Raw genomic sequence first — 26116 nt, forward strand, 5'->3', positions numbered from 1 at the left:
GTGGGCCTCTCAATCTTTTGTTTCATAGCCCATGAATCTCTATCACACTCTTGTTACTTTCTTTCTGCTCCCTTTTTGATTCCTTTTTCTGGCAGAAAAATCGAAATCCCATTTCACTTCCATTGCAATTATTATTAATGTATTTCCCAAACAGAAAATGAAAGCCGTTCCTTCATTCAACTAATAATAATTCAACACCCATTAGAAATTCAAGCAACACGTTCTTCGCACGCTACACACCTGGCTCGTACGTGTCTCACCTTAATCAATTTTTCAGTCACAGTCACAAAATCCGCATTACCCAGACCTACGTTGAATTCAACCCTGAAAAAATATCTAAGTAAATAACATTTTCTTACCCTAAAATGCTATAATACTCGCACGTGCTTGACCCCACTTGCTACGATCTAGCGGTGCGTGAGCATGAAATTCACGCTGCATGCCACGTGTCGCCATGCTGCAGGCTCAGGAGAAGCTCCACGCTGCTACAAATAACGCTACTCACATCACCTTCCTTCAAGCCAAACACTCTCTCTTTGCACTAACAACATTCACTCTCTTGCCACTGTTCTTCACAACTCTTCTGTAACCGGTGAGTCACTTTAACTTTCTCTCTAACAATTCATGTTTCGTACTAATTTTCTCACACTACCACACATTTAGATCTTAAGCATTTTCTCTCGATACATGGGAAGGTATCGGTGTATCGTTGATGTATATCGGTTTGATCTGTTTGACTAGTTACTGTCATTGTTATGGTTGTGTTGTTAGTGGTGAATTTTTGGTGTTGCATGCAGAAAGCACAAGCATGGCAACGGTGTCGATGGCATCCTACGCGGCGTCAAAAGGCGTGTGGAGTATGGAGACGGAGGTGAAATCATCGGTTCAGATGAACCTGAATCGGCAGGATTTGAAATACGATGGGTTGAGATCTCTGGACAAAGTCCATGTGCGAAGCACGCATGCGAGCAAAACGAGAAGCTCTTTGTCTGCGAAGAGTGGGCGTGAGAAGGTTTCGGAGAAGATCGAGTGCGGGATGAACTTGATCTTCGTGGGAGCTGAGGTGGCACCTTGGAGTAAAACTGGAGGACTGGGTGATGTTCTGGGAGGTCTTCCACCAGCTTTGGCTGTAAGTGGATTAATTGATTGATTTATTTCTCTTAAGTGGTTTAATTGTTTTCTTATTAAACTGTCATTAAATCATGATTAAATTAAATCAACTATAAAAATTAATGTATAAGCCTTTGTGGAGAAGATCTAAATTAGATATGTAGAAGGTGTTCCAATAAATGAGCTCAAAGGCCTAAAACTCTAATAATAGTTTTAGTAGTTAGAAAAAGATGTACAAATCGAGGAATAGATTGCATAAAATAAAATAAAGAGTGCTTATTATATTATATTTATTATTATTTTTTATGATTTAATTATTTAGTTTTTTTTTTGTTTGTTCTTTCGTTCTTAGTATATTTTGATTTTAATTTGTAAAAATTGATAATTTAATATTTATTTTTCAAAAATTAATACAATTTAATTATTTAACTTGAGATAAATTATGGATTTTTTATCAAATATAACATTAAAATTATTTTAATTACATTATAAAAACAAACTATTATTATTAACAAAATCAATTTTTTTATGAAAATTTCTTAATATTTTTTAATAAATTTAACAGAAAAGATGAGTCCTTGAGTTCATACAGAGAAACATAAAAATTCATATCAATATTCTTATTATTCTTCTTTTCTATTATATTACCTTATGTTAATGAGTTAAAATTTAATATTTATTTTAGTTGTAATTTTATATATTTATTTAAATATAAATATGTATTATTAATTTCTATAATCTATGTAATTTGAATAAAGTTGGTGTTAAAATAATATAATTCGAAGACTTGCATAAAAAAGAAAAGAAAAATTATGTTGTAGTGTGTATGTGATTATTTTAAGTGGATTAATAATTTATCTTTGCTATCTTTGGTACTACTGTTGTAGGGGTAACATAATAGTAGTTTTGTGGTTAAAAATATTAAAAATTTAAAATATAATTAAGGAAAAAAAAATAACATGAAATTTGGATATATATATATATATATATATATATATATATATATATATTTATAATTCATGATTTTAACCCAGTTTTGTGCTATTTGATAAAGGGGCATGGACACCGTGTTATGACAGTGTCACCGCGCTACGACCAATATAAGGATGCATGGGACACTAGTGTGACGGTGGAGGTAACTTTCTTTTGTTCTCGTCATGTATCTGTACAAATCTAAGTAACTCTTGGTTCTTGATTGAACTGTTTCATTTTTATTTTTTCTTTTCGTAGGTCAAAGTTGCTGATAGAATAGAGACTGTTCGTTTCTTCCACTGCTACAAGCGAGGTGTTGATCGTGTTTTTGTGGACCACCCTTGTTTCCTTGCCAAGGTTATATACTTTTGTTGGCATGAATATTTATAAGATAGAATACACCGTAACACCTTCAAATTAAACTAAGCATTTCTCTTGCATTTTGATTTTAAAAGGTGTGGGGCAAGACCGGTTCTAAACTCTACGGCCCTAGAGCTGGAGTGGATTATGAAGATAACCAACTTCGATTCAGCTTGTTATGCCAGGTAACTTCCCCTATAGTTTAACCTGCATAATTTTTTATTTATGATAGAGTACATAGCCTATAGCTCATAAGTAATGTTACCGCGGTAATTCGCTTCCCTTACTGCTAACACACGCAATTGTCTGAATCATATCTACACATGCTCCCTCTGTTTCAATTGATTTAATTTCTCAAAGAAAGGCCAACTTGTATTGAAACATGTAACATTGTCGACTATCTCAACGGCCATTTGCAGTTTTAATTCGTTATCCTGATTACATTTTGAGATCATGGATTTGAATTGACTCTGATATTTGTTGACTCTGGATATGACGTTATCAATGTGTTCAACAACTTTCAGGCTGCACTTGAGGCACCAAGGGTTTTGAACTTAAACAGCAACAAATATTTCTCGGGACCATATGGTATGGCTCTCTTGTTAATTCCCTGATCTTCGATATTCGGTTAAGAAAAACCTTTAAAGTTGGTTTACAAGCTTTCTCTGTCTTGGGGCAGGTGAAGATGTGATCTTTATTGCCAATGATTGGCACACTGCTCTTCTTCCATGCTACTTGAAATCAATGTATCAGAACAGGGGGATTTATAGACACGCAAAGGTGAGGATTTTATTTACTTTCTGCACGTTTGTCTTCATCAATCACCATTTAATCTTTCCAGGGAAAACTCACTTTCCTTGGTCCAATCATGGCAGGTTGCATTCTGTATTCATAACATAGCCTACCAGGGTAGGCATGCCTTTGAAGACTTCCCTCTTCTCAATTTACCAAATGAATACAGGAGCGCTTTTGACTTTACTGATGGGTAAGACACCGTTATCTGTTCCGAAAAAACTTACATGTCCTAAATTTAGTATTTTATTTATACACTTGACTTCTACACATCTAACATCGTTAATATACTCATGTTTCATTCTCAGACATCTTAAGCCTGTGAAGGGAAGGAAAATCAACTGGATGAAGGCTGCAATAATAGAATCGGACCTAGTGCTCACTGTAAGTCCATATTATGCCCAGGAACTTGTTTCCGGAGAGGATAGAGGTGTAGAATTGGACAATATAATTCGCAAAAATGGCATCTCTGGTATCGTGAATGGCATGGATAATCGGGAGTGGAGTCCAAAAACTGATAAATTCATAGATATGCACTTTGATACAACAACTGTAAGTGTTATCTTCCCTGTTATTAAACATGGTTTGCTCAATGATATGAAATTGTGGACCATATTTAGAAATTAGTAAGTCCTTATCAAATTGGCGTTCTTAGGTCATGGAAGCAAAATGCCTGCTGAAAGAGGCCCTTCAAGCAGAGGTTGGCTTACCTGTAGACAGGGATATCCCTCTGATAGGCTTTATTGGTAGGCTTGAAGAGCAGAAAGGTTCAGATATTCTTGTGGAAGCTATCCCAGAGTTCATTGACCAGGATGTTCAGATCATAATTCTTGTAAGTGCCTTGAATCGATCATTGCTGTGGTATTAATCCGTTTTAATAATACCGCTAAAAGATAAAAGTTATATATGCTCATGGTTCTAACTTCTATCCCTTTTCTTCTTCCCCAGGGAACCGGCAAAAAGAGCATGGAGAAGCAAATTGAGGAACTGGAGGAAATTTATCCGGACAAGGCCAGAGGGATAGCAAAATTCAACGGTCCCTTGGCTCACAAGATTATTGCTGGATCTGACTTCATAGTGATACCAAGTAGATTTGAACCCTGTGGTCTAGTTCAGTTGCATTCTATGCCATATGGAACGGTATAGACTATTGGCCTCTTTTTCTCTATTTCCTTCTCATCCACTACACAACATTTTCTGACCCTTTAAACAATAAATGTTTTCCCCAGGTGCCAATAGTTTCTTCCACCGGTGGACTCGTTGACACCGTTAAAGAAGGGTTCACTGGATTCCACATGGGTGCATTCCACGTAGACGTAAGTAAAGTAAAAAAATAGTCTTGTCTTGGTTTTTATCTGATAGATGAGCGAATCTGAAAGATTGTTACTGGGGTTTTTCTGTAGTGTGAAGCAGTTGATCCTGATGATGTGGAAAAGTTATCATCTACCGTAAAGAGAGCCCTTGAAACCTATGGTACCCCAGCCATGGAAAAGATTATCCGGAACTGCATGGCCCAAGACTTTTCATGGAAGGTAAGCATGTGTGAAAAAAAATAAAAATGGTACATCGTAAACGAAGGAGGCAAATTCTGTTTATCTTATATGATTGTGATGATTATGATACAGGGACCAGCCAAACAATGGGAAAAAGTGTTGTTGAGCCTAGACGTTGCTGGCAGTGAAGCTGGAATTGAAGGTGATGAGATTGCTCCTCTTGCAAAGGAAAACGTGGCCACTCCTTGAGCATCACCATTGAGATCCTTTTTCTTGATATGATCATGGACGAGAGTTATCTAATACATATATATATTTGTTCAACCATTTCAAACGAAGGGGCGAAACTTCAATTTCAAGCAAAGTATCAAGCTAACTATCGTAAAGGTTTTTCATAAGCAAGGTCTTGCCGTCAAGGAAATTTGAAGTACCTGAGTTTTGTAAGTTTAAATTGCAGTATAAGGTGAATAAATGTCAATGTACCTGAGTTTTTATTTTCTGATGTTATTGGCTTAGTCTCACTGCTCTTTATGTACATATTACAAATCAAATAATAGTACTATGTTTGCCATCAAGATTAACGTATTCACATGGATGTTGATTTCTTTGCAATGTATCTTTAGGATATCCCTAAGAATTTGATCATAAGTTTATAGGAATAATCATTCATTTTTTCAACTTTAAAAAAAAAATCGGATTTAAGTTCTAATAACGAAAATATTACAAAGTACCTAAAACAATTTATTAAATGTTTTTTAATGTTTAATAACTATTGTTCATTACATTCGATAAATCTACGTTACTTAGGAGTCGAAGTGCAATTTAAATACTTTAAATACTTTGAAGTGTTTTTAAGGAGTAACCGTAACAGAATCATGGTCCAAAACAAACAATATATTGAAAAGACACTCATCGTTCCTAACATAACAATGCTGCCGGAGCGATATTCCTAACATTTATAATATAATAACATAATTTCAATCAAATAATATATTGTTTAAATAATATATTGTTTACTTTGAGTATTTTTTTTATACTTCAACCTATACTTAAAAGGTCATATTAATACAAATAAATATTTATAAATATAAAGCAATTTTATATAAAGTACTGACTTAATTTTTATACTCGTTTATACACTCATAATTTCTTTTGTATCTATTGACTTGAAAACTGAAAAATCTTCTTGCCGATGATTTCTTCTTAAAATTCTTCAACAAACTCATCGAATCCCATAATTAAAATTTGAAGTGTCACAATTACTATCTTTTTACATATCTAATCTCTTTCAATGATAAAAAACAATGGCTAAAATGCATGTGAGACGAAGAAACGAATTATAAGGGATAACATAAGAAAACATAAGTGGATCTGTCTCTGTCTAGTTCTGAAGGCCATATACATTTGATATTGTATAATAAGACTAGAGTAATAATGGGAAAATGATGAATCATATTACAAAAACAACACTAACAAATATGATATTTTATTCTTCCTTTATTTTTTTTTAATCGTCCGCTAATGTATCTTTCCCGGCCACTTTTTTATTTTTTAAAATTTTCTGATTCGTTTATTTCTTTTGAGCAATAGCAGCCAAATAAGTTTAGGCTTTTTTGTTTTGTAACAATAAAAAGAAGAGTGTAGATTACGTCTCGTAGAATCGTGGCTGTAAAGTTATGCATCAAAAATAAAAGGCCTGAGTTTCCAGTTTCCTAGAGGTTGGGTTTGGGAAATGCTGATCACGAAAATGTGAAAGTGAAAATAAAGTTGTGAAGAAGGATTGCTTGGGTCCCTTGTACATTATCCAGAGTCATCGTCCTCATAAATCTATCACTCTCAGTTTATTGTGAATTTCTTCATTTCTATTAATGAATTTCATCATTAGTACACATGACTCTGTTACTAACTCTTTTCTCACAAATATATAAAGTAAACGTAAAAAGTGAAATAGTCTCTATATATAAATATATATTACAACGGATACAAATTAAGTGAGTGGAAGTAGGAAAAGAGGTCGGTTAAAAATAAAATAATAACAAAAAAATATAGAAGATTGATAGGCTGAAAGAAAATACAGAAGTATAGGAGAAATAAGGTTAAAATGTGATTGGTAGATTGTTTGGGTAGAAAATTTTTTAAAAATGACTCAGTATTTTAAGTTACTGAATAATCTGTATATATAATTTAAGTAGTTTTACCAAAAAAAAAATCATTATAATCAATTATGAATAATTACATATGTTTACAGAATTAATTATTCATTGCTTATGTGTGTTTAAAAATGAATTTAAGATAATGAATTTGAAGGAAAAAGAAGGTGAATACGTAGAATTCATAATATTTGTAGAATTCATAACTCGTCATCTTTTGTAATCATTTATTATCTTTATTATGTTTATATCATTGCATAAACAAACCTACATTTAATATGCAAAATGTATTATATCTTAAATATAATTGATTATACCTACGACGTAATTAGTTAAGTGCTAAATGCTTCAACTTATCTTACATAACCTCATTTCACCCAATCAAAAACCTATGATTTAATTTAGGTTTAATTATACCTTTGATCCTCATTTTGAAGTCAAAATCTCATAATGGTACCCAAATTTTTAAAAGTTTCAAAATGGTCCCCTTTTTTGTTAAAACGTCTCACGTTTGCCCTTTCTGTTAAGTCAAGGTTGACGCCGTTAGAGAGAGTGTCATGTGTCAATTCCTCAATTTTTTGAATTTTTTTATTATTTTTTTTTTGAATTTTTTTAAAAAAATCAAAAAATTGTCACGTGTCAAGCTGTCATCGTGCCACGTGGCAGTGACAGAGTGACGTGGCAGTGACAGTGACACGTGTCAGTATTATGCCAGGTGTCATTTCCTTAGTCTCAATTTGGTCCCTTTATTTTAATTTGTCTCAATTTAGTCCCATTTTTTGTAAAAATGTAGCAATTTTGTCTCTCTCCAAATTGAAATCAAATTTAATTTCTATATAAATGTACACAAATATTTCCATCAAAATTGATATTTCAAGTAAATATTTTTAACCAAATTAAGTTCATTTAATTAATATTTTACATTGAACTTTATTTAAAATGGTTTAAAAGTTGTTAATAGAAAATAATGTTAATAGAAAAAAATTCACAAATTAACTAATTCATGTAAAAATAAAACACATATAAATTTAAAATTTGAAAACAATTTTAAGTAAAGTTGAATGTGAAACATAATTTTAAATAAACTTAGTTATGTTAAAAATATATAATAACAATATCAATTTGAATAAAGATATCAAATTTAATAAAAATATTAGTATAACATTTATATAAAATTAAATTTGATTTCAATTTGGAGAAGGACAAAATTGTTAATTTTTTATAAAAATTGGGACTAAATTGAGACAAATTAAAATAAAGAGACCAAATTGAGACTAAGGAAATGACACCTGGCATAATACTGACACGTGTCACTGTCACTGCCACGTTACTCTGTCACTGCCACGTGGCACGATGACAGCTTGACACGTGGCAATTTTTTGATTTTTTTAAAAAATTCAAAAATTCAAAAAAAAAATCAAAAAAAAATAATAAAAAAATTTAAAAAATTGAGGAACTGACACGTGACACTCCCTCTAATGGCGTCAACCTTGACTTAACGGAAAGGGCAAACGTGAGACGTTTTAACAAAGAAATGGACCATTTTGAGACTTTTAAAAATTTGAGTACGAGATTTTGACTCCAAAATGGAAATCAAAGGTATAATTAAACCTTTAATTTAATTAGTTAGCTGGTGATAATTTATTGGTTTTATGCTTGTTACTGAGATTAATTTCTACCCTTTAAATCCAATTTTTTTAATAAAAAATATCACCATTTATCTCCCATCACGCGGTTCCGAACCATCAAATTGAATCACAAAATATTTTAATTAATCCATCCAATTTTATTTTATACTCTTTCCTCTTAAAAAATAAAACACTCATAAAAAACAGTCTTGATATTTCTAAAGTGCGTAGACGGAATGAACCTGGTAAATTTGGAATTGAATGACAAATAAACTTAATCCATTCAATGTTACTTTTATAACCGAACCAATTGGTTGAATTTAAATATGCATAATTAATGGCCAATAAATTAACAGATTGAAATGTCCATCCAGGTAGTTTTCTTCTTGACCTTGTTTTGTCTTTTTTTCTTTATACTACTATCAACAACAACAATAATAATAATATTAATAATAATAATAATAATAATAATAATAAAATAATAATAATAAGTTTTGTGTTGAGTATGAAGAAGGAAGCATATACATAGGTGAAGAGGAGGGTTCCATGAGAAAGCATCGTGTTCCTCTTCTTTCTAAATAAGCGAATTTGTTGTTCTTTCCGCGTGTCTCCCTTCCCATACTTTTCCAGGGAATCTTTTTCCTTTATCTGTCATCATTTTTATTTTTTTTATTTCCATTTTCTTACTAAATTAAAATATCTACCACCTCTTCGCTCACACTCTCTCTCTGTCTTCTTCCCCGATCTATTCAACCCTCCTCACTCACACCAAAACACTCATTCTCTTCACATTCCTAATTTATTCAAACATCCATGGACGACCATTCTGCATTCCCTCGCTTCTTCTTCATCTTCCTCATTACCAGTAAGTTAATCAACTAACCAAATTTCTCAACCATTAATTTTCCTTTTTACTTTTTCATCGGAATGGAAATTCACAATGCTGTTGTAATGTAGCCGTAGCACTTCCTGCAACCACCGTCGTGTCGATTGGGATAAACTACGGTCAAATCGCCAACAATCTTCCCTCACCGGACGACGCGGTGGCGTTGGTGAAATGCGTGGGAGCAACCAAAGTGAAGCTCTACGACGCAGATCCGAGGGTTCTCAAAGCCTTCGCCAACACCGGAGTAGAAGTAATGGTGGGTCTGGGCAACGAGTACTTGTCCAGAATGAAAGATCCAAGCAAGGCGCAGGCATGGATCAAAAGCAACCTACAACCCTACCTCCCAGCCACTAAAATCACCTCAATCTTCGTCGGGAACGAGGTTCTCACCTTCAACGACACTTCCCTCACCTCCAACCTCCTCCCAGCCATGCAGAGCGTGCACACCGCGCTCGTCAACCTCGCCCTCGACAAACAAATAACCGTCACCACCACGCACTCCCTTGCCGTGCTCCAAACCTCGTATCCCCCTTCGGCCGGAGCATTCCGTTCGGACCTGGCTCCGTGCCTAGCTCCCATCCTGAGCTTCCAAGCGAAAACCGGATCTCCCTTCCTCATCAACGCCTACCCTTACTTCGCCTACAAGGCCAACCCGAAACAGGTTCCCTTGGACTTCGTCCTCTTCCAACCCAACCAAGGGATGGTGGACCCCTCCAGTAACCTCCACTACGATAACATGCTGTTCGCGCAGATCGACGCGGTGTATTCCGCGTTGGACTCTTTAGGCTACGGGAAGTTGCCGGTTCACATTTCGGAAACCGGTTGGCCTTCGAAGGGGGATGAAGACGAAGCCGGTGCGAACCTCGAGAACGCAAAGAAGTATAATGGGAATCTCATTAAGATGGCTATGAGTAGCAGCAAGAAGGGCACACCGTCCAGGCCCAACTCCGATTTGAACATTTACGTTTTCGCTCTGTTTAATGAGAACATGAAGCCCGGCCCAACTTCCGAACGCAACTATGGGCTTTTTAAGCCCGATGGGACCCCTGCCTACCCCCTCGGCTTCTCTCTGGCTTCTGCTCCTAACGACGCCGTCAGTAACAGTACCGGTGCTGGCACGCCGCCGCGGCCACCCACCTCCTCCACCGGATATTTGTCCATTTCCTCTGCTTCCTCTCTGGTTAGTTACACTAATTCCACTACTACTTTCTGCTTATTACAACTGTTGCTATTAAGCTAAAAGTTTCGTAATAGGTTGCCAATTTGATTCCTTATTTAAATTTATTTTAATCAATAATTTGCTTCTTATAGGTGGCAATTTTTTATTTTAGTTTTCGTACGTTTTAGTTTTTATTCCAACAGGTTTTGTTTTTATGTTTCGGTCTACTCAGTTTTATGAGAATGAAAATATATTACATAAAAAATAAAATGCAAAATTGTATGTATAAAAATAAATTAAAAATGCAGAAATAAAAATAAAAGGTTAATTAATGTATTAAATCAAATGATTAGTTAAACTAAAAATTATGTAACCTAACTCTAGTTTTGGTGAGACAGAAAGTATTTTCGGGATTATCAATGAAACTGTCGATTTCGCGCAGACCAGAATTTTCTTTTTTCCTGAATGTGATCGTGATATCTATTTTTTACTCGTTGAAAATATATACAAGTTAAATTTTCTACCCAACATTTATGAGATAATAGGGAGTGGAAAAAGTTTTATATCGATAATGAATAAAAAGTAATTTATGCAATAATTAAATTCTATAAAAATAAAAATTAAGCAGTTAGTTTATCGTATTTTTTAATTCAAACTTATCGTATGTTTGATTTGTGATTGGAAAGTAGAAGAATAATTATTCTGAAGTTATGTCCTTGATGTTTATAAATCCATAACTGGGTTCAGGTGTATACATTTTTAGATGAAGTTCCAAGTTTGCGTGGTTTTCTTTTTTTTCTTTATATGCCCACTTTTGAGAATATTTTAATAATTGTTAATGAGGGTTCTTTATTTTTGAACTTTTCAACTAACTAGTTAGTTTTTACTGACAATATACCCGTTAGTACTGTAATAACGTGGATGTTTGGTTGGGTTTGGGACAGGAGAGATGTTGTCTAGTTGGAGCTTGGTTATGGTTTTTGGTGACGCTGCTGATTTTGAAGTTTTAAGGATAATTAAGCAGAATCCAAAGAAAGAGAGGGGGTCATGGCGAAGGGGGAGAAGAGCACAGGCAGAGTGAGAAGGGAGTAAAGGTAAACCCCACAACACAAGCTTACTTATTATTAATACATTTTTTTTATTTTTTATTTTTCACTTTACTTGTCCCTTACTGTTGGAATTATTGTCGCACTCCTTATAAAGAGATAAAGACCATTATGTCCATTCAAATTTTGAAATTGTGTTATTTTTGGATGCAGTACTGTACCTTTTGGTGGGAGTAAATTTTATTTTAAATAAAATTCACTTTCCTTAAAAATGAAGTAACTTGTTTTTTATTTTTTTTTTCATCTTGAATTATCTGTTTATGGAAATTTTAGTATAAATTTTCTACCTGATATAAACTTTAGTTTAATTTAGAGGAAAAAAAAAACAATTTTACTTCACAATAGTCAGATATCTATATCTTTTACAATACAGACTATTTGCGAAAATTCTTTAAAAATACTGTGGTATACAAAGGTAAACACATAAATACAATCATTTGAGAAACTTGGAAAAACATTTAAAGAAATGTTGTAATTATAAAATTATGCAATATGAGAATGGTGTACTTTTTTACTATAGAGACATAATGTTGTAAGACAATTTTTGTAAGTTTGTGAGAGTATAGTATTATAAGTAGGTGGTGAGCGTAATGATGATTAAGATTGGATTAGGAGGGTTAAGTATTAATTTGTTGGCAACATAAGTATTATTGGGAGCGTTATGAGGGAAAGAATAGACGTGTGAAAAAGGTAGTAGTTAGGAAACAGACAGCATGAGTATGATCAGCATTAGGCACTTTTTTGTTGGCAGCATAAATAAAGAAAGTTAACCTTTTGTTGTGTCTGTTTCAATTTTGCAGGGAGTAGAGATGAGATGTTTAGGAAGGAAGGAAAGTTAGCTGTGGACTTCAGGAACCTTTTCTTGTCACTCCCCACCCCCGGGGACTAATTTATTTTTATTATTATTTATAATTATTTTATATATTTATTATTACATTAAAGTAGGAATACATGCAATTTGATTGGTATTTTTATCGGACATTCTTTCATAATAAATATGTTTTGTAGTGTATTCAACTCTATTACTCATCCACCTCCTCCTCTCCCACTCTTATGCAAAATTTTTATTTTGGTACAATTATTTCAATTCCTTGAATAAGAAGGTGATTATGCTCTACTTCATTGAAAAATAAATAAATAAAGAGAACGAAAAAAAAGTAACAAACAAATCAAAAAAGAGATTGTTTGATTGGAAAAAAGAAAGTAAAGCGTAAGATAAGTCCATTTGTTATAATTGTATGTATTATTATTTATTTTTAATATTCTTTTAAAATATTTATTGTGAAGAGTAAAAGAACAGACCAGATTATTATGAATATTTTCAGAACTTATTTTGTACATAAAAATACTTAAAAACACGGCATAAACTATTCTCACAAATCTTTCTAAATTAGCTCAAATAAACCACAATTATCCTATTTATTAACCTTCGTAATAGTCACAAACCCTAAGGTTGGAGTGAGGTAAACGTTCATAAGAGTTACGAAACCCTAAAGTTGGAGTGAGGCAACCCTCAAAAGGTGTCATACAGGGTTACTAACCTAGCACTAAGATGGAAAAATAAATATGAATCTAGATTTTACATGCTGGTATATATATATATATATATATATATATATATATATGTATATATATATATATATATATATATATATATATATATATATATATATATATATATATATATATATATATACATGTATATATTATATATATATATATATATATATATATATATATATATATATATATATATATATATATATATATATATATATTAGCGTAAAAACAGGTGCTATCGTGTATAATTCCTTATTTATTTAAAGTATTATCAGATTTATCTTTATAACTGGTATACTTACAATAAATCATTTATTTATACTTCATACATGTCAAGATAGACAAACTAACAGACAAGTCTTAGGCGAGGTAATCCGCTCTCACCTATTTTTGAAACAAAATAAATACAAGTTAAAAAGTCTGTAATCTCTAATTACTTTTCTTCACTTCATTAACCAAGGGCCCAAGGAAATACTTTTATCAATACAAGAACAAAATGAAACAAGATAAAACATATTTTACATTAAATAGTTTTTAACATTTATAAAATAAGTAAAATATAAGAAAAATTAAATTTACCATTCCATTCCTCAGTTTAAAATTATCAGTGGAGGCTGTTTATTAAAAATGGTTTGTCACAAACTCCTTTTCCAACTAAAATCTAGTACTGGTTGCAGAAACGGGACTTCATGTTGCCTAGAGGAGCGGCGTAGAAACAGACTTTTGTTTTGGAGAAACATACAAAAGCAATAAATGAGAATGGAGGCAAGCGACTATTAATAAATAAATAAATAAATATAATGAGGTGTTGTTCATCTCTTCCACGTGACACTGGGTACTAGAATCCTTTCACAAACACGAGGGAAAGAGGGCACCGTTGATTTCTTTCACAAACACGTGCGCCGCCCAAGGCACACGGTGCGAATGCATACAATACAACAGTCAAACAGCAATTATGATGAATTCAATATGATCATCTTTTTTAACCTCCGATGAAATGAAATAACAAATAGATCGTAGGCTGCCAAAATTTCCCTATCAAAAAATGATATCATTCATGTAGTGATTTGCACTGATACTACCAATGATATCAAATGTTCTGTCTCATCTAAAACATTGTTGTTCAATAGCTAGCTGTTATGCCACGGTAACATTTCACCTACCAGTTTTGCACTGCTAAGTAAAGTAACTATTGAGGACATGATCTCCGTTTCGTGCTAACTGCTACAAGCATACAAGCCAGGCATCAACCAACAAAATGGCCCATCATGGTCTACACTGATGTCTCTCCATCCATCTCGCCTTTAGTTCTAACTCTCCGATAGAATAACACGTATACAGCAGAGGATTTAATTTCGGCTTCAGTAACAGGAGTGACATGACTATCATCGAAATGACACCATTTATTGTCTTCGATCAACTGTTAAAAATTGGAAGAACAATTGAACAATGGATTTAAAGGAAACGTCTCAAACGTCAGCAGAATGAATTCACAAATTTAGCAGGTGCTGTTATTAACATACCTTGCAATAAGCAGTGTAATGCCCACCACCTAGACCACCATAATGGTTACTGATTGCATAAAGCTCATACACATACGACTGTCCATCTTTGCTTTTCACATACTTGGTTAAATCAAGATTGTGAATGGGAAAATTCACGAAAGTGTCAAGTTTGTTTTTCAGGTATCTACTGTAGGAAAATCGTTTTAAGTGAAAAACAAGAATCTCGGGTAGCTTCCACAAGTCAAGCTTCTTTGTAGCTTGCCTGTGTTCCTTGCATCTAGGGCAGTACCTAATTAAGGGAAAAAAATTAAAGCGGCAATGTCCCTCAAAGCAAAGCTCACGGTAGTATAGTATGAATTCATTTCAAAAACACAAAACCAAATCTTACCACATGTCATCTGGTCCCAGAGGTTCTTCCGTCAAGAATGCCTCCAAGCAAGAAAACAAAGAAATAGCTTCTTGCTTGGTTTTCTTCGAAGTGAATCCAGTTTTGTGAACTTCCGGGAGATCCTTCAGATAGTTAGAATCATACAATTCATTTTCTCTCTCAGTCCAATCAAGAAAAACTCTTATAAGTTTGCTGGGCTTTGTAAAAGAAGCCTTCCCAATGGGTTCAGAACTTTCGGTTGTTAAAACAAGTTGGAAAGACGACTCCCCGCATGATGTTCCCGCTTGTTCTTTGCTTCCAATTGTTAGACTCTGCGATTCGCTGTGAGTATCAGAGATGATCGGTTGCTCATCACTGCCAGCTGAGACGAAACCATTTTCCTTACCATCATGAGACTTGGTTGAAGAATATGCTTTTCTTAAAGGTGCCAACAATTGAAGTACAGAAGCCTCAATGTTGGCTCCAAATTGAGGATCTTCCGCCAAATAAGTAACCAAGGGGGTTCCGAAGGGCTTCCCTTCTCCACCCTTCATACTGTTCAATGAACATCAAGGTAATTAAAAAAATCAAATCAAACAGTAATAAAGAAATTGAAATATTATTCATATTTGTCTATAAGCAATTGAGAAATCATGCTATGGTAGATTGCCTACGCTAAGCCACAAATGGTTATTTATACCATCCTAACTCCTATAAGATAGTGGTAACTCCTGAGTAATAGTTACCAATTTGAATGGTACCTGCAAGACTCCATAGTACTTAAATCGCCCAATAATGGACAAAATAGAAAAAAAAAAAAAAAAAACACAGAATTTATAGGAAATGAATGCATCCAGAGACAGTCTTTTTAATCACCATTAAAAATCTATGGATTACTCATTTCCATCTCTGGAAGAGATCAACAGATAATGAAAACTGTGGTGTAACCAATCAATTACTTCCAAGGGGAAAAAATCTATTTACGCAATTTTTTTGCAATTTTTTTCCAAAATTGCAACAGAACGAACTACCAACAATATTACTTTCAGTCACAGGGAATCCTAAGAATATATTGACCAAAAAGTTAGGAAATGTCTGGAAAGATGATTGCAAAAATTCTATCAAATTTGAAATGAATGGATGTATAGTTGCTTCAATTAAAGACTTTTAAATTTAAATACATTTTGTTTGAATAAAATAATTCAAATTCCTTGTATTTTATTCTTTGTCTGGATAAAGTTATATAATTCCCACCATATATAAAATTTCATTTTTAAATATTTATTTTTAAAAACCTGTAAAGGAGAAACGGAGAGGGAGGAGGGAAGTAGAAAGAGAGGTGTGGAGGAAAGAGAGTACAGATGTGCAGAAAAGGGGAGGGGGATACAGAGACAAGCAGAAAATATTATAGGAGTGAGGGAGAGGTGCAGAAAATATTATAGGAGAGTGAGGGAGAGGTGCAGAAAAGAAATGGACAGAGGCACCAAAAGAGGTAAACTTACTTATCCACCCATCGGTGTATTACTTCAAGTTTTGTTTCGCTAGCTCCCCTTTTAATTCGATACGCCACGATGTGTTCATCATCCTTTATTGAATTCAAGGATTCCACCGGATCTAGATATCGATAAATCCTATGATCATAAACCTAAGAGATAGACATAAACCATCAATCACTGAAATCAAAGCCAACAAAAAGCAACTTTTTATGAGAAGCACTTACTTCTGCAAGCAAAAGCATTTCATCACTCTTCAAGCAACATGAAGTGCCTAATGCTTGGCAAAGATCTCTACAGGAACCATGTTTCAGAACTGTCACGGTGTATGGCATTGGAAGACCACTCCCATCACAATAGAAGACAGTTACTACCATTGTGCGACTGACAGTGGAAGGTAGTGGCAATGATAAGTACATGAATGGATCGAAAGTGATTGAAATTTTTTCACATACTGGACAAACCAACGTTGACTTGTATTGACCCTGAGCATTTTATTGTAGAAAAATAAAAAATGCCACGCTTAGTACAATGAAATTAAAGTTGAGACTCCATATTGTCAAGCTTCTATAGAATATTCAGTTAAAATTGATTGAAAGTAGAGAAGGCTTATTGAGAAGGGGAAAAAAATTGAGAACAAAACCAATTATAAACAAAAATTGAATAGAGTAAAACATATATAAATATAGTAAGTAATTCATGATTACTTCTCTTCACTTCTTGTGCCAAAACAGGGGAGGGAAGAAAAGTGAAAACAGGGCAGAAATTTAAACAGTTAACTAAGAAAAGAGACGACTAGTGGAGGATCAATTACAATGCAGTAAGTGCCTATGAAAAAACATGGACATAAACTCACCTGGCATACATCAACGATCAATGAATCATTCCGAGCCATATGATTTCTCCAACACTCTGAAGCAACCTCCTCATCTGGCCTACCGTCCGAATCCTTCATTTCAATGTAAGGCTTTTGTTTCACACGATTCAAATCTTCATGCAGACCATCCAATAAAAAGGCAAGCAATTCCTAAAGAAAGAAATCCAATAATCAGAGAACATACAACAACCATTAAAAGGCTGAAGTTCAATTTTTGTGAACAATTTAAAATAACTAAAAGCTTTCACTGAACGAAATTCAAGCAATCATCAAATTTTCTTATGTGCAACTTTAAAGCTAAACCAGATTCTTCGGTAGGATTCTGCCAATGCACGTTATACAAAAGAAAAAGATGATAAGAAAACAAAAAATTAACTCAGTTACTCTCATCCCAACTCTCAACTGCGCCTGAAACAGATGACCAAAGATGTTGCATTTACCCATGGAAACAGTGAATGGTTGACAGAAGGGATTTCATGTTACAGAAAGGTTGGTGGAAGAATGCCTAAAGTTGTCTGAATGTTGCATAAGGAGACAGCATTCCAGTATTAAGTAATAACAGCCCTTGAGTTTATACCTGACAGTAATCACAAAAATAAGGAACTTAGACAATTTGCATAAACTAACCTGAGAATCATGCTGGTTGTAACCACTGAATTGTGGAGCAAATCGGGCCAATTTGCTCTTGAATGCACGGGGTGGAATGGCATTTCGCCCTGAAGACCAAAGTTTTCTCAACAAGTCACCAAATGCAAGTGCTAACTCACCCTGCATACCAGACACATGTAACAATTGCAGAATTAATTTAAATGTTGAAAGTGCCTTCAAAGCAAAGTCACCAATGATACATTATTTTTAGACTTAAAACATGTTTTTAGTTCCAGTAAAATGAACGAGTTTCAATTTTGGTCCCTAGAAAAAATTTTGTTTTAGTCCCTTTAAAATTGAAATAATTATTTATGAACCATACCTAGTACTATATTACACTCATTAACTGCTTATGTGTTGAACTAAATGACAAATAAGCATCCTAGGTATCACTCAATGGTGCATGTAACACAATGACAGCATATGACATTTGTAAAAATATTTATGATCCCTAAAATAATGATTTTTATCAAATTTTGAAAAGATGAAAATCAAAGAAAAATGTTTTACAGGACTATATTAAAAAAAACTCTTTCATTTTGTAAGAACTAACAATATAGTTTTCAAATTTTAGAAAAATAAGAAACTTTTCATGAAGAACAAAATTAAAATTCACTTATTTTATAAGGACTAAAAATATATTTAAGCCCTATTTTTATAACTGTAGAACACTAGGAAAAAAAAACATATAAACAAATTAAAATGGTTGCGTACATGCATTCCTAATGGATTTTCCATGTTGATTTCATCACTGTAATCCTGTAAGAAATATTCAACAAGCGGTGGAGTGTGGACTAAACATTGAATAGCACTATTCATGAAGCAGGTGTTCCCCAAGTTCTGCAGTCCTGCCAAACCACCCCTTTCACCTTTATAGATATCATGTTTATCATCCATATTGGTCAATGACGAACTAACAGAAGTTCCCTGATACAAACTAAAACTAGATCCAGTTGAGTGACCATTTGACATGGTGGGTCCCCCAGCAATTGACACAGATGACCTTGAAGGTTCTAATGGTACCAAAGCTAGTTCATTTCCCATTGAATCCATGCCAGAATGAGAAGATTGATCTCCATCAGGTAATACTTCTAGAAGAATCTGTGAGCAAGAGATGAATCAGGAGCATCAAGCTTCTATAGAAGAATCAATACCAAGAAAAAAGTTAGGAGTCTTTGTATCTAAACATAAATTTAGAAGAATTCCATATTACAATTAAGTGTATGCTTGGTTTGGCGTAGGATCAAGTGAAATTGAAACGTGGATTTGTGATTCACATCCAAGCCCAAGTTACTTTCAGTAGATTCCATTTTTCACATCCAAAACATGAATCCAAGGCTCCAAACGTCAAACCAAACACACAGTAAAGATCTACATTACTTAAGGGCACTCACATCATGGTCCATCAACAAGTTAGCCTCCTCCAATGTCTGCTCTGAGACTGTCAGCAGTGAATGTTTTGTCGAATTGAAGTAATCCCAGATACAGGCCTAAAATAATTGACAACAAACAAAAAGGAAAAAGACAGGAGGAGAAATGTAAGATATTTATAACAAATGAAATAAATAAAAGCAAAACCATTAAGGGGAACTGCACCTTCTTTTGTTCTACGTGTTTGATTTTGCACACCAACTCATGAAGTTCACCTATGGTAGCCTAAAAAAATATATTACAGGAATAGAAAAAAATAAAAATCAGAATCATGGCTCATTCACATTCAATCATCAAATTATATCATGATACAACCAAATACAGTACCATCTAGACTAGAAGCATAATGTGTCAAGACACCAGTATAAACATGTACCTGTTATCGTTTAATTGTATGGTTTGCACTTACAACTATTAAATTCACTTTTAAATTTGTTGAAATAAGTAATAAGTAGAGCATTGGGAATCATTTATCTGCTGTAATCATGATTAGTACCTAGTCTTGTACCTAGGAGTCTAGTGCACTCTATGAGTTGTAGCTAGGAATCTAGGGTAGTCTTTTGATCTTTCATCTTCCATTGTATCAGTTTCTATCATTATAAATAGAAGATCACAAGAGGGATCTCTCAAGCCCTCAATTTTATATTATCTTTTTATTCTCAACTAAATTTTATGAGCATTCTTCCACAAAAACAGAGAAACATGTGTGAAATTTCAATTTAATGACCTTCATTCATCATACAACAATTACAGAAAATAAAAATCAACTACTTCGAAATACAGTATGGTAACATTAAAATTTATAGAAAATAGCACAATCAGTTCTTGTAGTGATAATCAAAGACCAACATACAGAGCATATAAATAAATAAATAATCTAGCACCCTATTAAGCATTGGGATTAATACAAAGCTAACTAGAACAAAAGAGATTGTAATGAAATCAATCTGTACCTTTTTGCTTAATTTTACAATCAACAGGCTGTTGTCTCTCGCATCAGTAACCTTTAGACTAAGTGGGTAAACCTCAACACTGTATTGCTTATGTTCAATACCCTGAGAAATTAACTTCCTCGGTAATGCTGGTCCACCTTTGTACCTAGACAATAGTGAGACGAATCTATTTACACATTACACAAATCAAGCACTTTATTGCATCCAATGACATGTCGAATTAATTTCATGCATTTTTCCATCCCCAAATGTCAAGAGGTTTCCATAATCTGTAGATAGGTTAGCTTCAAATTTTCAATATTAAACCTGGTCATGTTAAGAGTTCAACCAAAAACATTGCTTACAAAGATTCAAGGGGGAAATTTTAAAATTAAACACGTTTTGGGCTCTTCTTTTATCATAATATTCCAAAACCAGTTCATATAAGCTATTAGGAAATTGCTTCCAATTTGTGCTACTAAATCTGTGTCCACAAATTAACCAATGCATGCTTAATCACATCTATTCGAGATTATTTTATCACTGTCTCTTCAAAGAATACAGGATTAATATAATTTATGCATATATGGATGGCCCTTCCTTCAAACTACAAATCACTAGATCATAAATTTTCTCCACATTAAAAAGCAAAAATATTATTTTGACAATTACCATCCCAACAGCCTTTCCCACACTTTTTCAGGGACTAGAACATAGTCTGTACCCTCTTCCAACATTCGACAAATATCTAAACTGCTGCTGTCAAAGTTGTCTCCCTTTGAAATAATATCAGAATTATCAATAGGCCCAGGTCTGTTGGCAATCTTTGTGTGTGTCATGTTGGCATGCGGCCCATCAGAAGATTGTTTGTCAATTGATAGCATACCAACACAAGGCCCAACATAACTCTGCCACCTTGAAAACCAGCTGCATGCAACAGAAAAGGAATTAAGCTTTACACAAAAACACTGTTACATATTTCTTTTATTGCTTTTTTTCCGAAGCTACTCATTCTAGCATCCAAGAAAAGCATTGTGGGTAAGTCGGATCAAGTTTTTCTGTGATAAGTAATTACTTATCCCTCAAAAGGTCTCTTAAAAATTGGCCAAACTCCATAATAAGAGAAATCAAAGATGCAGAAACTTTTCTACAGCTTTTGGTTTTTTCTCAAGAAAAATGAAATATCTAATTATCTTAAAAAAATAGACATTTTTAATTAAAAAAGTCTTTGAAAAAAAAGAAAACACAATAAATGAGCTCATAAAACCACAGCAGAAAACTGATTGTTGAAACTTTTGCAGGATTACAATGCAATACAAAAATACACAAACATGAACATTAAAATAGAACAAGCCATTCATAAATTGAGTACATGGAAAGATATCATGTACATTGTGAAGGTCGGTAGTTGTCAATCCCAGACAACACGGTGATTATAAATGCTAAAATTATAGCTAGCAGAATCTTTCAATCCAATCCAATTTTCCTATCTTCCAATTTGAATCATCAGATAAATCTTAGATGACTTTGTATCTTATGATACTCAAATGGATCTATGTAATTTTGTATCATCAATACGATTGATGCAATATTCAACAATTCATATGTTTTCATTTATTCACCAATTTTTCATGAAAAAGAAAAATTAAGTCATGTGAGCTTTAATTTTTAAATGAAAAATTAATTCAAAAGAGCACTTGTAAACTAACCCATTTCTTTTTTTCAACCTTCACTTGTCACTCACACACGCATGTGCTGTATTTAGCTATTTAATTGCCTTGTTTCCATTCTTCAAATAAAAAGGGCTTCACAAAGTTTTGTTTTAAATGACTTTGCTTAAATTGTTTACTTCAACCTTATGCATCATGTATATGATATATTTGAAGTAATTTTTCATTGCAATTCACAATTTAAAAATACCCTGCCAATTCATCTCAATCATAGAACCTTCCTTCAAATATTAAAAAATTGCAAAAATTTAAATGTCAACAACATCACTATTAATAAATAAGAGGCAAACTAGAATCACAATCAAACTGTGGCAAAATTAACAATTCAATAACAAGATAAGGCTGAGGAGCTGCATTGGATGAGGTCCAACCTGCCATAGTGGATGCCCCCTAGGAAGAAGGCAAAAAGAAGAAGAGTTTTGTAGACGGTGATTCAAATTAAGAGCCAGCAAAAACAAGAGGACTCACGACTAGATATGGTAGAAAAAGATCTGCCAGCATGAAACATTCCATGGAAGCTATGCGGCTTCAAGCACTAGAGAATCACAAGACAATGGAGGAATTGCGTAAAGAGAACACCAACAGTTAGTCTAAGTTGTTTGACCTCCTTTCCAAAAATGTGGACAGGTTGTTAGGAACTTACAAAGAGCAAACGGTGAACCACAATCCAAAGAAATAAAAATTGTTGGAGCAAGGAACCAAGTCACTAAAGAAGACAACGGGTAGCAGTGGCAGGGACTTGAAGAAATTACAAGGTGACACACTTGATGAAGTTTTGCCAATTGGTAAGAAAGGTGGAACTACCCGTGTTCAATGGGGAGGATCCAACAAGGTGGATAATCAAGGCAGAACTTTATTTTCAAGTGCAAGAGACCAACTATCAGGTCTGGGTCAACTTGGTTCTACTATCTATGGAAGGAGAATCCATACAGTTCTCCAATTCCTTGATGAACAGGGAAGACCATGGGAGCAATTCAAACAAGCCTCATTGGATAGATATGGTGGTTTAGCCAAAGGGAATGCTTACCAGCTCACTGCACTTCGACAAATTGGCAATGTTGAATAATATATTAAGGATTTTGAATTCTTGATTGCTCAAGTCCCTAAGATTCTTAAGCAACAATATTTTGCTCATTTCCTCCATGAATTGAACGAAGAGATCAAGAGGGTGCAAAGTTTACATGCTTTGAGATCATTGTCAAGATCACGCCTCATTAGTGTTACAAGGGCAATGGACAGGTTAGACAATACGCAGGGGAGAAATGACTCGTGTTTGGTCACATTGGACCATGAGGCCCAATTTGACTTTCCTTAACAAAGTTCAACAAAATGCTGATAGGGGTGTAAAATTTTATGGTCAGCAGGAGGTACAGATAGGCCAGGGCCCGATAAAAAAAATGTTAGAAAGGTCTACAAGTGGCCCAAGAGCTAAAGGGGTCCTATGGATACTTGTTAGACCAAAGGAATAAGAGCCTATGTTTTAAGTGTGGTGGTGTGTATACTCCACAACATGTATACCTAGAAAAATAGTTAAAGCTTACATTATTTGATGAGATGGAGGATAAGACCACATACAAAAGAAAGGTGACGTGTCATAAGAGGAGGACTATGATGGAGTGTAGTGCCATCAGTTTGCAATCCCTATCGCATACAGAAGGGGAACAGCCACAAATGTTAAAACTAGAAGGAAGGATTCATGGGCCTTGTGTGTGTGTGTGTGTGTGTTGGTGCATAGTGCAGTAACACAACTTTATCTCACGAAATATAATGGAGCCAATAAGGTGGAAGAAGAAGGATATGAAAAGCATGCGCATCTTGATGGGGGCACCAAGACGAGAGTTATATGTCGCAATCTTGTGATGGAGTTGGGTAGTTTGTATTGTTGCATGCTTTTTTAATTGATCTAGAAGACATTGATATGGTGTTGGGATAGCATCGTTTACTTCAATGAGAAAACGGTGGTGGGTTGGAAGTTACATACCATAAAAATAAACATGGGAGACACTTGGGTACAGCTACAAAACAGGGGGAATGTTGTGTAACTCAAACGACTTTGCAATGTTTGGTTGGAGGAAATTCAAAGAGGATAGAGGGACTTATGATGCCTATTGCTATTTGTGGTCCAAAGGAAGAAGAGAATCGATTCAGGCATCTTAATGAACAATAGCAGGAATGATTAAAAGTGATTTTGAGTAAATTTGAGCAAACTTTCCAAGAGAAAAATGGGCTTCCACCATATGAACCAAGTCTCATGGTATAAACTTGTTACACGGTTAGGGATTAATGAATGTATGCCCTTAATGCACATCACCAGAAGGATGAAACAGAGAGGCAGGTCAAAGAATTATGGGTTAATGGATTTATAAGGTACGACAACAACATGTACTCAATAGCAACTTATATCAGCTCTCATGTGCAGTAGGCCTACCCTTGCAGGTCCAATAGCAACTACATAACAATATTTTTAAAAGAGCTAGCCTGGCAATATTGTAGGGAGAGGAAAGACAAGACAAAGGATACATCGGAGCAAACATTCTAGCATATGCATGTTTAGGCACTAGCACAACACACGATCCATTCACTCCATGATAGAGACATAAACTAATAGACTATATACACGAAACAGGCGCCAATAATCATAATTTTTCAATCGATAATATCCGAATCCATCACGCTCAACACAGTGTAGCATAAATTCGTCAAAATTAAAACAAAATAAAATATATAAGGTTAACACCTGTTAGAAACGACGTAATATAAGTTGCCTTCTTTCAAATTAAGTTCCGATTCCTTGATCAACTCCGATACGATCCGATTTTCCTCCTCCGGCGGAAGCTGTATGCAACTCGCCACATTATCCATAGGAAAAACTGAATCATCGGCGATTGTCATGGTGAATTCTTTGGAGGCAACGTACAACGGAGATCTCCAATAAAGCCCTAATTAGTCGGGATTAAGTAAGTGCTAAAGCTCCAACCAGCGCAAAATTGATCAAACAGAATAACAAGTGAAAAAGGAAAAGAAGAAGATGATTGCCACACGGCAAGTACCTGAATTGAACAGATCGAAGTAGATGAACAGTGACGGAGAAATCAAACAAAAAAGAAAAAGATTAAAGGCTAAGGCAAGATACAGAATATTCGACGAACCCTAGATTGCAGGGAGAGGAAGGACACGGAAGGTAATGTGCAACTCAATGAAATGAAACGATCTAACTCACTGCACAAACTTTTTTCAACTGCCTCTTCTCTCTCTTATATTTCCCCACCTTCAATTCTCACCAATCTTGAAATTATGCTTATTTTTTCAAGAAAAATAAAACTTTTACTGAAATGATTTGTGGATTTGCTTTTAGGTAAATAAATAATGTTTTTTTTTCTGTGACGGTATCTCACAGTTCAATTAAGTTAATTAATTCTCGATATAATGTTCCATGTTTTTATTTTACATTATTAACCTGAAATAAATAACATTGAATTAACAAGCATAGAATCATGAATCTTTAATTGGTGATATTAATTAAATATAATTATAAAAGAAATGTAAACTTTTATCTTCTTTGGGGGTGAAAAAATGAGAAAAAAAAAGAAATAAGAGAAAAATATGGTAACTATTGGGGATAAAATATACCAAACCATTACAACCAGAAAATATACTTCAGGTTAGGTGTATCTTATAACACGGGTAGAAGCCCCATTACATTACCGTAGAAAAATGATGAATATGATAAATAAGAAAGAATTTTACAAGAAAAAGAAAGTGTGATATATTTATATCTCTTGCCTAAATATTTTTCATCTGATGTAATGTTTAATATTTTATAATTAAAAAATTTATTTATTACATAATGATATCTTGAACAATAAATCTATTCGGTGTATTTGTTTTTATAATTTAAATGTTTTTTTTTGTTTTTG

At 33.9% G+C, this 26116-nt stretch overlaps 3 protein-coding genes across 4 annotated transcripts; 2 read left to right on the top strand and 1 right to left on the bottom strand.

Annotated features, from left to right (window-relative positions):
* The first annotated feature begins 452 nt into the window (after window positions 1-452).
* LOC114192393 (granule-bound starch synthase 1, chloroplastic/amyloplastic) lies at window positions 453-5302 on the top strand. The gene is made up of 14 exons (XM_028082100.2): window positions 453-592; window positions 798-1129; window positions 2165-2245; window positions 2341-2439; window positions 2538-2627; window positions 2967-3030; window positions 3122-3222; window positions 3318-3427; window positions 3543-3786; window positions 3890-4066; window positions 4183-4374; window positions 4464-4550; window positions 4638-4766; window positions 4860-5302. Exons 2-14 carry the CDS (start codon window positions 809-811, stop codon window positions 4974-4976), a joined length of 1812 nt encoding a protein of 603 aa, XP_027937901.2. The 5' UTR covers window positions 453-592; window positions 798-808; the 3' UTR covers window positions 4977-5302.
* A 3817-nt stretch (window positions 5303-9119) lies between these two features.
* Window positions 9120-12678, top strand: LOC114189560 (Glycosyl hydrolase superfamily protein). Its single transcript, XM_028078158.2, has 4 exons — window positions 9120-9370; window positions 9463-10571; window positions 11495-11644; window positions 12457-12678. The coding sequence occupies exons 1-3, from the start codon at window positions 9319-9321 to the stop codon at window positions 11558-11560; spliced, it is 1227 nt and encodes a 408-aa protein (XP_027933959.1). The 5' UTR covers window positions 9120-9318; the 3' UTR covers window positions 11561-11644; window positions 12457-12678.
* A 1312-nt stretch (window positions 12679-13990) lies between these two features.
* Window positions 13991-25462, bottom strand: LOC114190854 (ubiquitin carboxyl-terminal hydrolase 9-like). 2 transcript variants are annotated; one of them, XM_028079907.2, is made up of 14 exons: window positions 25349-25462; window positions 24937-25138; window positions 21142-21396; window positions 20491-20635; window positions 19703-19762; window positions 19501-19596; window positions 18821-19207; window positions 18086-18226; window positions 17438-17608; window positions 16809-17066; window positions 16591-16733; window positions 15110-15643; window positions 14740-15010; window positions 13991-14636 (listed from the first exon to the last, which is right to left on the bottom strand). In XM_028079907.2, the coding sequence occupies exons 2-14, from the start codon at window positions 25089-25091 to the stop codon at window positions 14490-14492; spliced, it is 2763 nt and encodes a 920-aa protein (XP_027935708.2). In that variant the 5' UTR covers window positions 25092-25138; window positions 25349-25462; the 3' UTR covers window positions 13991-14489. The 2 variants fall into 2 exon arrangements, with proteins under 2 accessions (XP_027935708.2, XP_027935707.2); XM_028079906.2 differs by having other exon boundaries at window positions 25250-25453.
* Window positions 25463-26116: the final 654 nt, after the last annotated feature.

Source organism: Vigna unguiculata, chromosome 7, assembly GCF_037176805.1.
Source record: "Vigna unguiculata cultivar grain cowpea cultivar isolate G323 ecotype 2 chromosome 7, ASM3717680v1, whole genome shotgun sequence".
NCBI lineage: Eukaryota > Viridiplantae > Streptophyta > Magnoliopsida > Fabales > Fabaceae > Vigna > Vigna unguiculata.

What these genes read in the sequence shown, in the direction of transcription:
- LOC114192393 (XM_028082100.2), top strand. Translation starts at nt 809, where the DNA reads ATGGCAACGGTGTCGATGGCATCCTACGCGGCGTCAAAAGGCGTGTGG. An exon ending in ACCCTTGTTTCCTTGCCAAG is followed by an intron (nt 2,440 to 2,537) that starts GTTATATACTTT and finishes TGATTTTAAAAG; the next exon opens with GTGTGGGGCAAGACCGGTTC. An exon ending in TGGGTGCATTCCACGTAGAC is followed by an intron (nt 4,551 to 4,637) that starts GTAAGTAAAGTA and finishes GTTTTTCTGTAG; the next exon opens with TGTGAAGCAGTTGATCCTGA.
- LOC114189560 (XM_028078158.2), top strand. Translation starts at nt 9,319, where the DNA reads ATGGACGACCATTCTGCATTCCCTCGCTTCTTCTTCATCTTCCTCATT. An exon ending in CTTCATCTTCCTCATTACCA is followed by an intron (nt 9,371 to 9,462) that starts GTAAGTTAATCA and finishes GTTGTAATGTAG; the next exon opens with CCGTAGCACTTCCTGCAACC. An exon ending in TTTCCTCTGCTTCCTCTCTG is followed by an intron (nt 10,572 to 11,494) that starts GTTAGTTACACT and finishes GGTTTGGGACAG; the next exon opens with GAGAGATGTTGTCTAGTTGG.
- LOC114190854 (XM_028079907.2), bottom strand. Translation starts at nt 25,091, where the DNA reads ATGACAATCGCCGATGATTCAGTTTTTCCTATGGATAATGTGGCGAGT. An exon ending in ACTTGTTGATGGACCATGAT is followed by an intron (nt 19,208 to 19,500) that starts GTGAGTGCCCTT and finishes TCTTGCTCACAG; the next exon opens with ATTCTTCTAGAAGTATTACC. An exon ending in ATTACACTGCTTATTGCAAG is followed by an intron (nt 14,637 to 14,739) that starts GTATGTTAATAA and finishes AATTTTTAACAG; the next exon opens with TTGATCGAAGACAATAAATG.